This window comes from Phoenix dactylifera, chromosome 1, assembly GCF_051530095.1.
Source record: "Phoenix dactylifera cultivar Ajwa chromosome 1, Ajwa_hap1_PhDact_Kaust_v1.1, whole genome shotgun sequence".
NCBI classification, from domain to species: Eukaryota; Viridiplantae; Streptophyta; class Magnoliopsida; order Arecales; family Arecaceae; genus Phoenix; species Phoenix dactylifera.
The window spans coordinates 45250025-45266569 of record NC_143190.1 but is presented as its reverse complement, the minus strand read 5'-3'; the positions used below and the strand labels follow the sequence as shown (position 1 = coordinate 45266569).

The following is a 16545-nucleotide window of genomic DNA, read 5'->3' as shown; positions in this document are numbered from 1 at the left end:
ACTCCCCTCGCCTCGGGTGGCCGCGCACCGACCCGAGGCCAATTCAGAGCAACTCCGAGGGAACTTGGATCTCTTGGAAGAGGCAAGGGAAATGGCTCAGGTACGGATGGCAATGTATCAGCAGAGGGTGGCCCGATATTACAACTCCAAAGTCCGACCGAACCTTTTCAGAATTGGAGATCTGGTGCTGAGGCGAGCTAAGGCATCTCAACCTACGGAAGGTGGGAAGCTAGCGCCAAATTGGGAAGGCCCGTATAAAGTTCGTTGGGTAAACCGACCTGGCTCCTACCAGTTGGAAGCCCTAGATGGCCGAGAAATTCCAAGGGGCTGGAATTCCGCTAACCTGCGGATGTATTACCAGTAGAACAACAAGGCCAGAAAGACAATTTAAAAAGGTGCAATACTTTTCATTTCAATAATTTCTGGTTACAGTGGCGTGCTCGTGTGATTACAAGGAATTCCCAGAGGGGAATTAGGGAGTAAAGAAAGTAAAGAAGAGGTGGGGACCCAAACCCTCAACCCAGGGCGGCTGCAGTCCCACCAGAAGTGGGTGCTTCTAACCGGAGGCGCCATCCAGCACCTCACCAAAAAGAGGAGGAGCCGCCGCAGAAGAAGCTCCCGCTGCCCCCAGGGGAACGCCGCCTCCAAAGGATATTCCCATCTTCCCCAGTGGTAGGGAAGAGAAGGGATTCAAGGGGGAAGAGTATATGGAGGCGCGGTCCCGGATTGAGCGTCCGGCGCAGAGCTCAACCGGGAGGCTGAACTTCAAGGAGGGGAGATGTGATCCCGGATGAAACGCCTAGAGCGGAGTTCCGCCGGGGAGACTCTCCTTGTTGATCCCAGATGAAACGGCTAGTTGGCTGAAGTTGTAAGGGGAGCGCCTCCCCTTTCCTTCGACAGGAGTCTCTCAGTCATATGCCAAGGAGGAGGTCCGCGATCCATGGCAACCTGCAGCTCCGGCTTGGCAAATTCCATCGTACCTGCACCTGTATTTATAGCCAAGCTGCGGCCCCCTGGTAGTTCCGATACGGGTGGCTCCAATAAATGCAGGCGCACTGAATCCGGAGCCGTTCCGGCTCCCGAGGCGTATCTCCCCGCGATTTCCTAAGCGTCATTCTCCTTAAATCGCATTCTTTGTGCAGGACGATCCGGGTGACGTATACCCCTAGGTCCGCGTGTCTCCGCTCGCGCCCAGGCCGCATCCTCCTCGAAGAACCCGCGTATCGCGGCCGCTCAACTAACACTCCTCACCAGCAGCAACTGGCGATCCGATTTCCCAGGTAACGCATTAATTAGCGTTTAATACCCTTCTCGTGTTCCCCCCAGGCAACGCTTGGAGGAGAGGAGAAACACGGTCGCGGCTGGGCACAGAGAAACCCCGATGGGCGGCGAGCGACAAGTGGCCGACCAACGAGTGGAATGTCCCGAGGCTCGGCCCTCGGATGCCTGGCTAACCCGATGATCATCCCGGGAGCAGACTAGCCGGAAGCCCCGACCGGTCGCCTCGGCTTGCGCCAGCCTAGGCCGACCAACGAGCGGAATTTTCCTGAGGCTCGGCCCTCGGATGCCTGGCTAACCCGATGATCATCCCGGGAGCAGACTAGCCGGAAGCCCCGACCGGTCGCCTCGGCTTGCGCCAGCCTTGGCCGACCAACGAGCGGAATTTCCCTGAGGCTTGACAACCCTCAGATGCCTGGCTAACCCGATGATCATCCCGGGAGCAGACTAGCCGGAAGCCCCGACCGGTCGCCTCGGCTTGCGCCAGCCTAGGCCGACCAACGAGTGGAATCTCCCGAGGCTCGGCCCTCGGATGCCTGGCTAACCCGATGATCATCCCGGGAGCAGACTAGCCGGAAGCCCCGACCGGTCGCCTCGGCTTGCGCCAGCCTAGGCCGACCAACGAGTGGAATTTCCCTGAGGCTTGACAACCCTCAGATGCCTGGCTAACCCGATGATCATCCCGGGAGCAGACTAGCCGGAAGCCCCGACCGGTCGCCTCGGCTTGCGCCAGCCTAGGCCGACCAACGAGTGGAATTTCCCTGAGGCTTGACAACCCTCAGATGCCTGGCTAACCCGATGATCATCCCGGGAGCAGACTAGCCGGAAGCCCCGACCGGTCGCCTCGGCTTGCGCCAGCCTAGGCCGACCAACGAGTGGAATCTCCCGAGGCTCGGCCCTCGGATGCCTGGCTAACCCGATGATCATCCCGGGAGCAGACTAGCCGGAAGCCCCGACCGGTCGCCTCGGCTTGCGCCAGCCTAGGCCGACCAACGAGTGGAATCTCCCGAGGCTCAACCCTCGGATGCCTGGCCTAGCGCCGGAAGAATTTCCTGAGGCCTAACCCTCGGATGCCTGGCTTAGCGCCGGAAGAATTTCCTGAGGCCTAACCCTCGGATGCCTGGCGTAGCGCCGGAAGAGTTTCCTGAGGCCTAACCCTCGGATGCCTGGCCTAGCGCCGGAAGAGTTTCCTGAGGCCTAACCCTCGGATGCCTGGCTCAGCGCCGGAAGAGTTTCCTGAGGCCTAACCCTCGGATGCCTGGCTCAGCGCCGGAAGAGTTTCCTGAGGCCTAACCCTCGGATGCCTGGCTTAGCGCCGGAAGAATTTCCTGAGGCCTAACCCTCGGATGCCTGGCTTAGCGCCGGAAGAATTTCCTGAGGCCTAACCCTCGGATGCCTGGCCTAGCGCCGGAAGAGTTTCCTGAGGCCTAACCCTCGGATGCCTGGCCTAGCGCCGGAAGAGTTTCCTGAGGCCTAACCCTCGGATGCCTGGCTCAGCGCCGGAAGAGTTTCCTGAGGCCTAACCCTCGGATGCCTGGCTTAGCGCCGGAAGAGTTTCCTGAGGTTTAACCCTCGGATGCCTGGCCTAGCGCCGGAAGAACTTCGGGAATCAAAAGTCAGCAAGAAGCAACCAAGAGCTAAAAAAAAAAAAAAAAAAAAAAGAGGACGAGGGCGAGATGAAGAAATATTCAACGTGCATTAATTTTCAGGGCCGAGGCCCATACAATTGGGCAAAACGCCGACATACAAAAATAAAAAAGACAATGAAAGGTACAAGAGGTCAGCTTGGAGGAACTCCCGGGTCGGGAACGCCGGGCTCGTCCGCGGGAGGTAGGGAAGCAGCAGGAGAACCAGCAGGCGATGGCGCCGGAGAGGAGTCCAGGAGGGAGATCTCGCTCAGGTCAACTTCGGGATACTTAGCCGACACCCTTGCCAGGCCCTCCTCAAAGCCCAAGGTGAAGGCTTCGGCCCCCGCGTCCGACGCGTCATGGACAAACTCGTCAGACTGGCGATAGGTCCGCACTGCCTCCGACATATCATGGGCGAACTCGGCGGACTGGCGATAAGCCTCTACCGCCTGACGCCCGATTTCCGCCCTCTTCTCGGCCAGCTCCGCCTCAGCTCGCTCCATAATCTGAGCCTTGGCCTCCAAGACCTTCGCCACAATCCGGCCTTCGGCCTCAGAGGAGACCCTCAGCAGATCAGCCTGAGCCTCTTTATGCTTCGCCTCGGTAGCAACCCGAGCGGCCTCGGCTTCCTTCAGGCGCGAACGGAGCTCTTGGACGTCCGTGCATGACTTCTCCAGGGCCGACTCCAGTTCGCCTAGTTTGGCTTCAAAAGAGCGGATTCGGTCGCAGGCGTTGTCGGCAGACCGCTGGGCCTTCTCCCACCGCTCTCGATAGTCCGCGATCTTCCGGGACTGCTTTTCAGCCCGTTCCTCCGCCTTCTTGACCCTGCTTTCGAGGCCCGAGGCGGCTTTGAGTTGCTCCCGAGCCTCTGACAGTTGCTCCTCCAGGGCGGCGAAGCCGAGTGCCCGCTCTTCGGCCTCCCGGACCTCGCCTCGAGGTCCCCGGTCGTCCTGCCTGCCGCAGCCCGGCCTCCCTCTTCCATTGCTTTCAGCCGGTCCTCGGCCTTCGCCAAAAGCCCCGCCTGTTCCTTGTAGCACTCCTCCAGACGGATCATGTACTGGGCGAGCTAAGAAATAGGAAAAATAAGGGAGTCAGGCGGAGAACAACAGAGCCAATAAATGGTGAAAGACGGCCAGAAGAACACTCACCGACATGAGACAGACGCAGCTGGCGGCCCCAACGTCAGAGACATCCAACTCCCGGACCCGCCGACGGTCCTTCTCCAGCAACACTGTTTCGATGAGATTTCGGGCGCCATCGGTAGTGAAGGCAGACCCCGATTTCTCCCCGGAGCCGGATGGTGGTTCTGCAGCCTTACCCTTATCCATCGCCTGGGGAAGAGTCCGGCTGATCGCGCTCGGGGCGGGGGTCGCCCCAGGAATTGATAGGGTCCCGCTCGGCCGGGGCCTCGGCGCGTCCCTCCTCGAGTCATCAGGAGCCGACCGAGTCGAAGGCCGGGTCGGGGACCGATCACGTCCGACCCGTCCGTCTTGAGCAGGCTCAGGTGGCATCTCCGGAGTAGCGGCAACCTTACCACCGGAGGGCTGATACAGCGTCAGCTGCCGGTCGGTGCCCACGACATCTCCCTGACCGGTGGGCCCGGACTCGTCGGTCGGCATCGGAGGTATCTCCTTACAGGACTTCTTCGCCGGTGGGGCCCCGCTCGGAAGAGCTCGTTTCCTCCTCCGGACTGCTTCCAGCAGGGACGCCCTACCAACAGCCTTCGACTTCACCGACCGCATGACGTCGTCGACCTCTGCAAGAAGGACGGGATGGTCAGGGACTGAGAAACCGAAAGGAAGAAGGAACGAAAGAGAAGAAAAGAGCTAAAGAAACGATGGCGGACTCACGGTCGGTGGGGACCGAGCTCAAACCGACGTTCACCAAGGTATCCTCAGAAATAAGGCGGCCCACCGGGGGAAGCTGGCCCTCGGCGACCAACCCCTTCAAGGCGGCGACGCCCTCGGATTCCTCCCTCGACAACTTCGACAGGCCAATTGGGGACTTCACCGGCGTCCCCCAGATTGCCCTGATTTCCCAGGAGGGGTCTGCATCAACGAAAAAGAAGCGCTCCTTCCAGTGGTGAATGGAGGTAGGACCCTCCTTGACAAGGCCGCACCCTCGCCGCGCTGCGAAGCACCACCACCCTTTGTCCTGGGGGTGGCCGCTCAGGCCGTAGAGCTCCCAGAAAACGTTCAAGGTGGCGGGAATCGCATGCAAGCGACAGAGAACCTGGAAGACCGTCAGAGCACGCCACGAGTTCGGCACCAGTTGCGTCGGTGCCATTCCTAAACCCCGGAGCACCTGTAAGACTAGGTCTGAAGGGGGAAAGCGGAACCCGGCCTGGAGGATGCCCTCATTGATGGCGATCTTCCCTCGAGGAGGATGAGACATCCTCTCCTCAGGCCCTGGGAGCGTGACATTGCAGGCCTCGGGAAGGTGGTACCGAGCCACAAATCCGTCTAAGTCCTCGGCGACCAGTTTTGACTTGATGCTATCTGCTCCCACTTCGCCCATCCCTAATGGCCAATCTACGGTCAGGACGGGGTCAAGAAGGAGGGAAAGGCCGGAACGACTGGGGTGCACTAATACAAAAAGAAAAAGTATGAAGAGCTCAAAGTAGAAGAGTGGGAAACTCACTTGAAGAGGAGGAAGAACGGCTCCGAGAGCGTCAAAGGAAAAGCAAGCGAACGTTTCGGCGGCAACAATGGTAGCGCAAAGGAGAAACTCGAAAATGTCCGTAAAGAAGAAGACGGACGGGGGAGGGCCCCCGATTAAATAGGCGAAAGGGCAAGTGACACCTCGATGACGCCAGAAGACGCCTGGCCGCCGAAGGGTCGCTCGCACCCCAAAGGCGAATCGACACCATTAAGGAAGGATGTCCGCCGAAATCCTCAGGTTGCCAGGTCAGCAGCAACCGCCATACGCCATAAAGAAGGCGGGAAGCTTGAAGCGCGCGCGCCTCTCCGAAGGATGGCGGCAATCTCGAAACATCACTCCCTTCACCTGTTCCCCTTCTGGTTCCAGGCTCGGAAGTGGGGGGCTACTGTTATGGGGGAATTGAGCCGCCATGCCCCACGTGATCGGCACGCGTATCCAGGAAAGCTACAGCTGCCCTATGATCCAGCACTCCGACCCCGAGTCGGACCTCCTCGGCTCCGCAGCCCGACCCCGGGTCGGCTGCCCTATGATCCAGCACTCCGACCCCGAGTCGGACCTCCTCGGCTCCGCAGCCCGACCCCGGGTCGGCCGCCCTATGATCCAGCACTCCGACCCCGAGTCGGACCTCCTCGGCTTCGCAGCCCGACCCCGGGTCGGCTGCCCTATGATCCAGCATTCCGACCCCGAGTCGGAGATCTTTTGATAACGACAGGCTATTCTCCAGAGGCACGCCGCGGCCTCCTGCTCCACTACTCCCTGCAACGGCTGTACCCGATGCTGCCCACGATCTCCTGTATCAACCGTACAAAGCGGAGCTCCACTACGCCCTGCCATGACCGTACCCAGCGCTGCTCCACGACGCCCCGTAACGGCCATGTCAGTGGCCATTCTATCGTGCCCCACGACGACAAACCCCCCTGAGAGACCTCCCAGCCAGGTATATATGCGGCTGGGGGGAGAAGGGGGGGGTAAGCAATACCTCCCAGAGCACTCTCTCCCACTTGTGATTATCATCTCTCCTCCTCCAATCTCCTCTGACTTGACCGTCGGAGGGCCATCACCACCCTGGTGGTGGTGCAAGGCTTGTTTGCAGGTTCCTTGGCGGAAGGTGGAGCGCAACCAGCACCAACCAAGACAACTCAGGCGGAACCCCGTTCACACCGTCGTGTCAATCGTTCTCGGTTTGGACCACCAGCAACATATATATATATATATATATATATATATATATATATATATATATATATATATATATATATATATATATATATATATATATATATATATATATATAAATAATAGGATAGTAAAATAAGTATTTTACGAAGATATATATATATATATATACATATATATTAATTTTGGAATGATATTCCTACAAAATTTGATATTAAGGAGGTATTCATGCTTCTTCTTTTTTTTTTTTTCCCTCCTCGCCTCTGCCCCCGGATTCGGGTTTAGAATATATGGGTAGCTGGTCAAAAAATGAACCCAGCGCCCGAGTCTGTATGTCGGTTGGTTCTTCTCGTTCTGTCTCCGAGTCTTTGTGCCCTAGCTAGTTCCCCTCTCTCCATCCCTCGCCGCCGACGTCCGCGCTTCGGCCGCCAATTGCCGACCCCCGACCGCCGGCCGACCCCCGACAGCCGACAGACGACCGGCGACCGGCGAGCTTCCAGCCCTGTGGACCAACCCGTTTCCATCAGCTTTTGTCTTTGGTACCCCCCCTCTCTTTCCTCCCTCCTCTCTCTCTCTCTCTGCCTTCCCTTACTTCCCCTTTTCCCTTTCCCCTATCTTCACGTCCCTTTTTCTCCTCACACTAACAGGTTGCTCCTCCTCCTCTTGGAATCTCTTTGGAGGAGATGAAGCCCTATAAAATAACTCTGGAATTTCATGATGAAAACTAGTAAACTACCATGTTAAATTTTTGCCTGGAGTGAAATAATTTGGTGATTATCTACGGGTGTGTTGGTCCACTGAACCAAAAGAATGTTTTGTGGGCAGTTACAACAATTAGCCAGTATTGGATGAAACTACTATGTTATGGCTGGTAGCAATGATAAATGGGTTGGTTTTATGCTAGCTGCTATGACTAGATTTTAGATACAAATATTTGTAGGGCAACTTGCTTAATGCCTTTTCTTTGCTTCCTTGATGCTTGCACTTTTTAATGTATGCGACTACTCAAGTGAAACATCAAACTCTATATTTGCATACATAAAAGACTTGAATTAACATAACCAAGATAAGATATGTTAAAAGATCCCTTACCTTTTCTCTATTCCATGATGTTGGTTTATAGGTAGCCAAGACTAGTTATCAATCTGCTCTTTGGCACAATTGGAGTTTTGAATGATAGCAAGCACAGTCTCTTTAAAACAAACCCTATTTGGCTTTGATAGAGCTGGATGACTTGATTTGATTCTCCAAAGCCATGCGAATCTTTTTCACAAGGAAATTCTAGATTCCTTTTCTTAAGACTGAAAATTGACTTAGCTACAGGAACTTATACTGATGGAAAGAGCATCTTTAACAAAGGAAACCTCATTATGAAGCATGGCTAGGTGATCCTACTCATATTGGACCCAGTGCCCAAGTAGTTTGGCCAATAGTGGGACAAGAAATATTGAATGGTGATGTGGGCGGGGGTTTCCGAGGAATACAAATAACCTCCGGTTTTCAGTATAGTACAAGAAAAAAGTTTGAATTTTTTTTTGTTCCTTTTAGTTTGCGCAACCAAAAAATTTTGCCATGGGTCTACAAGAAGATAAAAAAAATAAGGATTTGTATCAAGAACTATGTAAAAAAAAAGAGAGAATATCCTCGGGTTTACTTCATCCAAAAAGGAGCTCATCCATAAGTAAGTCGGAGTTGGAAGAAAATAGTAGGTGGATAAAATGGTTGTCCCAACTAAAAAAGAGGTTTGACAATTGCCACAGCCAACAAATTGGATGAAATTAGAAGATTAGTTGGATCAAATGAATGATTACCTTTATTCGTCAATTAAATAGGAGACGACTTGGAATGAATTTGGATCTAAGTCACCAATCCATCTTGCTTTGACCAAGAGAACAGGAAAAAAGCTTTTGGCCATTCCCCTAGAAAATCTAATCTACTTTATTTTGATGTCTATTACAAGTAAAATAGTCCAGTCATTGCCTACTTCATACTCAATTCACCGCCCATGACAAAGCCATCTTTGTGGTAGATAAAGACACCGGCCTTATCTTGCTGCATGCACACTTACTCATCACTAAATATTGCAATGTTAAGCTACACAACTAGTTTGATGAGGTTGCTGGCAAATGTTTTTCTTTAGTTAAGGAGCTTCCTTGCCAAGTTGGGCATGTAATGCTTGACAACATAGATGGCGGAACCGTCTCGAACCGCCAGATTTGGGGCATCCTGAGCCGTACTGATAGCAGACCGAGACGATTCAGGCAACCAAAATGAGAAACCGATGACGGAGGGAGAGAGGGAGAAAGAAAGAGAGGAAAAGAGAGAGAGAGAGGGGTATGTTGGCGGAGGGCCACAGAACAATGTAGAGGGGAGGCCAATGGAGGGTCAGGGAGCCGCGTGGAGGGGCGGAGGAGGGGCTCTGCCTCCGGTTCCCCTATTTCGATCTGTAGAGGGGAGGGATCGAAACAGGAGAATCGGAGGCGGAGCCCCTCCTCCGCCCCTCCACGCGGTTCCCTGAGCCTCCGTTGGCCTCCATCGGACGTCCACCACACTCCTCTCTGCCTCCCTTCCTTCGCTCTCCTTCCCTCCCCCTCTCTCTTTTTCTCTCTCTCGTTCTCCCTCTCCTTCGCCCTCTCTGCCATGTCAGGATGCACTCCGCCAGCCTTCGCCGATCTTCTCCTTCTCCCCCCCTCTGTCTCCCTTCTTTTCCTCTCTTTTTTTCTCTCCCGTTCTCCCCCACACCCTCTACTGTGTCGGTACAAACCCAGCATGCAACGGCACGGGGGCGTACCGATCTATGCCACCGAACAACCGGTCCGGGTTCCAGTTCCAGCGCTGCAATCCTTGCTTGACAATTATACTCTAAAGTGGTTTTGCATTTACCTTGCAATTCATTAGTAACAGATGAGTGGATTTTGATGTCTTGAAAAACGTCCTTCCCCAACATAACATGTTCTCTTCATCTAAGGTTCTTCATATTTTGATCATATTTGTGTATTTTGAGGGAAAGAATAACACTTTGGACATGCTTCTTTTGAACTCTTCAGTCCTCTACTTAAATTTTAGCAAATTTGTGTCAACAATCAATTCCAACATGGGCCTAGTTAGTGGTGACTGGACAGCAGTAGTACTGTCTAGCGTCAATTACCTAGAGCACATATAATCCATTCCCATTATACTCTTCTTATAATGCAAAATTGTTTGACAGCAATATATTACTTGAAATAAACTATAAGTTGATTGCTAAATAACACGTGGCTAATCGAGTATTTTAAAACATGAATAGGTTGATTAAGTTGACCCATTTGGCCTGTCAGCCACTAGCTATCATGGATTGGGTCAAGTTAAAACCCAAATTTTCAGTATATCTGTTTGAATTGCTGACCTGAGTGATTCAATCATTTAAACTGTTTGGTTAGCAATTCATGTAACTTGCACATATTGAGAAAGATAGAATTTGCTAAAAAATGCCAATTGATTTCTCACCTATTAGAAGCTTAATCTCTGAAACTCTAGGATATCTTTGTTGATGCATCACCTAAACCTAGCCTAGTGCCAAGTGGGAGGAAGCTGCCGAAAAGGGACCATAGGTGGCTTGGTGATCTCTTAGGAGAGGCCAAAACTAGGTTTACCTCTTTGCTATGGCAATCCTCCTCCTCCTCCACCAAAGGTTGGGGAAAAGTTGGAGGGGTGGCGGTGCTGCATGGAGAGGGTTGGTGGATGGGAGGACCACTGAGGCGGGAGCAGATATTGGTTAGTGGAGGTGTCTAGGGATATTAGGAAAAGAGTTGTCATATCCATTGGTTAAATTGCAATGTCACCCATATTTAAACTAAGGACTCTTGATGTGAACCCAAAAACAGCTCAAGCCAGGCTGCTAGTTAGAACCACTATGTGTTCATAAGTGAGAAGAATGTTCTGGATAACTGAAAAATAAACTTTGTGGTTATATGGCCTTACAATGTCCATCCAGGAGGCTTTTGTTTTGTACAAAGATAACAGGGTCAATCCTGGCCAATAATCTGCTAGTCTGACTTAAACATAATTCCTTTTTTGCTTGATCTTTATCCACCTTGCGAAGGTATGATAACTGTCTATTTCAGGATTTAACTGGGAGATGGAAAGGAAAAGTAGAATTCAAATTTTAGACATGCCTTAAATCAAAATGAACGGTCATTCCCTATACAATCATCTTTTAGGATATCATGCTGAACATGATAATAGGCCAAAACATATGCTTCCCATGTATTTTTGCCAAAATCACCTCTGCTCATTCTCCATTCATCTAACTTGATCCATTTTTAGTTCTCCTCTCATTGTCCACACTAGTTTGCAATTTTCATTCTGTTTTGTTCTTTCAAACCAACTTATCAAAAGAATCATCATTAAGTACATAGAGCCTTACATGGTTAACAAGTGCAGATTTGTAGTTCATGTTAGATTAGGCATTTGCAATTTCCATTCTGTTTTGTTCTGTCAAACCGACTTATCAAAAGAATCATCATTAAGTACCTAGAGCTTCACATGGTTAACAAGTGCAGATTTGTAATTCAAGTTAGATTGGGCAGTCCCTGTGCAACTGTTAAGCCATTTTGCATTCAGAGGTTTGGACCATTTTAGATCTATCTGCATCAATTTGTTGGTCTTGAATCTGTTCTATGTATTTTTCTTATTTAGCCTAAATATGCTGCTACTTCTACTATTTTGAAGACTAGTTTCTACCGTCATGCCAAAGCGTTGGCATGTCCTCATCACTCAACCAAGTTGAGAAGAAATCCTTGTGTCAGCCTTTTAGATAAAAGGTCATGTTTTTCCTCATTGACTAGCTCTGCCTTCAATTTGTTGAGATTTTGGATTGTCCTCTATCACTGATTCAAATAGTCTACTATGCAGCTACATTTGCAAATGCAGTCATCCGGCAGCCCTATGTAGGGTTTAGCCATTTAGGGCATCCTTCTAGATGACTGCGTGGTGGGTATCAAGTAGCCTATATAAGCCTAAGCCCTATATATCTCCTCTCCTCCACTGAACTGTTTTTTGATTTTCTACCTTTTCATTTGTTATTTGAGATTTACTTTTTAAATATAAACCACATAGGCGCCTGTCTAAGTACCTGCATGTCACTTAAAACACTTTGCAGTACCTTGATTGCCTGCCTAGAGCAGCTGCTTTGTGAAACCTTAGCCCCTATCAACCACATATTCTCTTGAAATGTTTATAGACAGAAGTCTTGTCAATAATGTTTATTCATTTAATGATTAGTTTATCTCTATAAAAGATTACAAATCAAAAAGTGTCTATCACCTATAATATTTGTCAATTTAATTTGCTCCACTTTTTGTAGATCCAATATAAAATGTATTCATAATCTTGAAACTTTCCTATGAGAGCATAGAAATAAAATTTAAAATGTAATTTTCTTAATTTTTTTATAACTGGCTGCCAACTTTTGGACTTTTAGAACCTGATATTATCTATCTTGTTTAACAATTTAAGAAATCCATATGCTTTAGAGTATAGATTTTTTATGCAAAAGTAGAAAATATAATATAAATTGTTTTTATATTATTTCTTTAGTGAAACATGTTGAAATCTATAAGTTCCACAAGATATTGCTTAATTTGTACAGTTAACTACTTATACATGCAACTGATCAAGAAAGTTACCTACATTTTAAATTAATGGAATAATGGGCTTTCAATACTCACATTCTTCAAATCTTTTGTCTGACTCTTGACGGTCTTTGTTTCCAAAGCTTCCCAATACAACTTAAATCAAACAAGAGTGCTTGTGGGAAGTCTGGCTGATCACTGTGGAGAAGCTCCCTCTTTCATTTGAAAATATGAAGAAATGACTCAAAAAAAGAAGGCTAATAAGCCATATATACTTCAGATCTGTTCCAGCTGAAACTGATTTGTTTCAGTTAAAACTTGAAGTAAATTGCTAGTTGGTTGTAGAGGCTTGTAATTTGAGGTGAATAATTGATGCTGTATAGGTTGTCGCAATGTTGGTATCCTAGAGGGGTCAATCCAAATTTTGTCATGTATAGAAATTTTTGACGGTTGTTGGTCACCGCACAATAGTCTTGGAGTGTTTTGTTATGCACATGTATAAAGGTCTCAGCACTTCTAGAGTCCTGAAACTTTAGAGGAGATTAATCAGCTGATGCGCGAAAACTGAGATGCACTACGCAAATTTATATAAGAAAATTGAATAGTTTGAAATCAACTGCTACTTTATGTAGCTTATTCGTACGAAAGTTTTCCGTGTATGCACATGGACATGATTGTTGTTCACCATTTAGTCATGGCCTGTTTCTCCATTTATGGTTAGTTTATTGTTTTCACAAGGACTTCTTAAATTCTTCAGTCAAAATGTGCAGTTGACTTTTAGATTCTGGTCTAGGATTTTGATCATGATTGGTTCAGTCACTGAAATAAACATGATGGCATTGTAGAATGGTTTTGGTAAGTTGGTGTTTTTACATCCTTTATTGAGCTGTTTGACATGCAGTCCTGTGGTTTGTTTTCCTCCATCCATCTTGCAATATCCTCTTTCCTCCTTTTCTTGAAATGACAATCTTATATCAATTTGGTTTCTTGGAACTTATTTGGACACTATAGGAAAAGATGTATCTTGATTTTTTCAATTATAAAATTTGATGACTGAATGTAGTTTATTCCATATTAGAAAGGAGGATTAATTGAAAGGCAATCACCAAAAGTAGATCTATTTATGTGAAGTTTGACGACCCACCATTGAAGTGGAAATTAGTTTTGACTTACTAGTGTTAATGGTGCATTGAAGCTGAAAATAACTTCCAGATGCATCCCATCGTCAACAATAGTAGATTGATGACATTCTCCAGCAATCATCGCTGAAGCTTTCTCTGCTGCTACTGGAGTGGGATGCTCTGGTTGGCTAATATTTGTGTCTTGTAATTCTAAAACTATGTTGCTTGGTTTTGTGTTTGATGGAACAACTTCTCTACCATTTGTTGCTACCTCTCAGTTTAATTTCTTTTTGATTCATGTTTTCTCTGTTAGGACCATTTTTTTTTTGATTTCTAATATGCATATGTGTTGCCCGTTAAGAAACTAAGTTACATGACAGATATTAGAAATTTCAGAAAATGCAGGAGATAACTAAGGGTTGTGGATTTTGCATAGTTGCATGAGTTGGCGTATATTGCTAATAAAGTAATATTCTAGACTTAATATAAATTTGACAGCTATATCAATCAAATCTTGGAGGAACATATTTATGCACTTAGTTACCTCCTTCTCCAAGCATGCATTAGTTTCCTTGGACTCCTGATCCATATCCACACGCCTGACGCATACAATGTTTGTTACTGTCTTACTGACAAATTTCTTATTTTACCATGGACTACGTCATGCTTGTAACATCAAGTTTATATCCATCACATAATTTTCTTCTTGGAATATAAACTACTGTATGGGAATGGTTGTGTTGTAGGTGTTACGAAGTTCACATCTGTATCACTATAAAATTAGCAAACATCGGTAATCAGCTTTTTAGGATCAGAGTATTCCTCATCATTTTTGCATCTTTGCATGTTATCTGACCAATGGATGAAGGACTATGAAATGAACTTGACTGAACTATCCGAGGACAGATTTGAGCATTATGCTATTTACATATTCCTCTTCCCTGGTTTGTATAGCTGAATTTGTTTATTGTATTCGCCTGGAGCTTGGCTGTGTAACTGTACCTTACATTTTGATGAGTAATCTTAGCATGTTCTGACCTCACCCTGGAGCCAAGTTGGAGAAAAACACTTCCTATTCTCAAGCCCTTTATTTATGTACTAGTTGGTAGAAATCTATGTTAATGAAAAGTGATTCTCATATATTGGCTTATCGTTGTCGAGACCACCCTTTTGTCATCCTGAATACTTGACTAATTCTTGATCCCTTTTCATCAGGCGCTTGTCTTACACAATCTATTCTCTTCAAAATATTATTTCTAGGTGAAGCAATCCAGCTTTGTATACATCACGCAGAGGACAAGATGCTCGCTGCATCTAGTGAAAATGCTTTGGCCGTTGCAGGCCCAAGACCAGGAAATGAATTGACTACTGTTCCTCAATCTTTTCAAGCTCCAGGTCCACGTGGACAGCAGCGGACCTCTAGTCTTGAGTCACCAATCATGCTGCTCACAGGTCACCACAGTGCTATATATACCATGAAGTTCAACCCTGCAGGAACTGTGATAGCATCTGGATCCCATGACAAAGATATCTTCTTGTGGTTTGTCCATGGGGACTGCAAAAATTTCATGGTCTTGAGAGGACACAAGAATGCAGTTTTGGACCTCCAGTGGACCACCGATGGAAACCAGATAATCTCTGCAAGCCCTGACAAGACTCTTAGAGCATGGGATGTTGAGACAGGAAAGCAAGTTAAGAAAATGGTGGAGCACTCATCTTTTGTGAACTCGTGCTGCCCCGCACGCAGGGGTCCACCTCTTCTTGTGAGCGGCTCGGATGATGGGACCGCCAAACTCTGGGACCTTCGTATGAGGGGTGCAGTCCAGACATTTCCGGACAAGTATCAGATCACAGCTGTCGGTTTCTCAGATCCAGCGGATAAGATCTTCTCTGGTGGGTTAGACAATGATGTGAAGGTGTGGGATCTTCGCAGAAATGAGGTAACCATGACTCTCCAGGGCCATGGGGACATGATAACAGGCATGCAGCTGAGTCCTGATGGGTCTTATCTCTTGACTAATGGCATGGACTGCACACTTCGTATATGGGATATGCGCCCCTATGCTCCACAGAACCGATGTGTGAAAATTTTTGCTGGGCACCAGCACAACTTTGAGAAGAACCTCTTGAAATGCAGCTGGTCACCTGATGGAAGCAAGGTCACTGCAGGGAGTGCAGACCGGATGGTTTATATCTGGGACACGACAACACGCCGAATCTTGTACAAGCTTCCTGGGCACAATGGATCTGTCAATGAGACTGCGTTTCATCCTACCGAACCCATTATTGGATCTTGCAGCAGCGACAAGCAGATCTATCTTGGAGAACTTTAAATCAGAGTCTACGAGCTTTGGTAGGCTGCAGAACTTCAGAGGAGTTTTGGTCGATGCACCAATCACCAGGTGCTGGTGGATGTAGTCAAAAGAAATTAGCAGTGGGTGCAGTTTCCTTACAGTTTGATGATGATGCAGTGAAAAGAAATTAGCAGGGTTGATGGTTTATTTGTAGTTGGCTCAGTTGTTTGGTCTAAATCACAATATAACCTCATCTTCTGAGAATGGTAGTGGATGTTGAAAACAAAGCAGGGCAACTGCTAAATTTGTTCTCGTGTTTCGTTGAACTTTTGCTTTGCAGACACGATTGCTTTGATGGGTCATCAATTGCTATTAACTTAACGTTACTCTTATCACACTCCGGATCCATCATGTTCCATGTCAATCATGCAGATCTTGTATTGTTATATTTATTAGATATGCTTCATCCATGAACTTCTGTTGATTGAATTAATTAGCTTCTTCACAATTACATGTGCGATTCTTTCCCATAGCTTCTTCAAGATACATACATCCATCATTGCCCCATTGCTAGAAGACCCCCTTGGGATTATTTTACAGCAACTGGCTGCATGGCTCAAACCAATGCTTAAACTACGACGAATTATACTGCCCGAGACAAAATCTGTGCACGTCCATACTTTTTACTATTTATTTATTTTATAAACAGGAGGGCGTTGTGCCTTCCTGGATTTCATTTTGGTGATGAAGCAAACTTGGAGTTCCTACTGCGAAA

At 47.9% G+C, this 16545-nt stretch overlaps 1 protein-coding gene across 2 annotated transcripts; it reads left to right on the top strand.

The window, feature by feature from the left end:
* The first annotated feature begins 7054 nt into the window (after positions 1-7054).
* On the top strand, positions 7055-16281 carry LOC103708149 (Transducin/WD40 repeat-like superfamily protein). 2 transcript variants are annotated; one of them, XM_008792935.4, is made up of 2 exons: positions 7055-7282; positions 14737-16281. In XM_008792935.4, the coding sequence occupies exon 2, from the start codon at positions 14778-14780 to the stop codon at positions 15807-15809; it is 1032 nt and encodes a 343-aa protein (XP_008791157.4). In that variant the 5' UTR covers positions 7055-7282; positions 14737-14777; the 3' UTR covers positions 15810-16281. The 2 variants fall into 2 exon arrangements, with proteins under 2 accessions (XP_008791157.4, XP_088559289.2); XM_088703163.2 differs by having other exon boundaries at positions 7061-7282; positions 14692-16281.
* The last annotated feature ends 264 nt before the right edge of the window (positions 16282-16545 follow it).

What these genes read in the sequence shown, in the direction of transcription:
- LOC103708149 (XM_008792935.4), top strand. Translation starts at nt 14,778, where the DNA reads ATGCTCGCTGCATCTAGTGAAAATGCTTTGGCCGTTGCAGGCCCAAGA.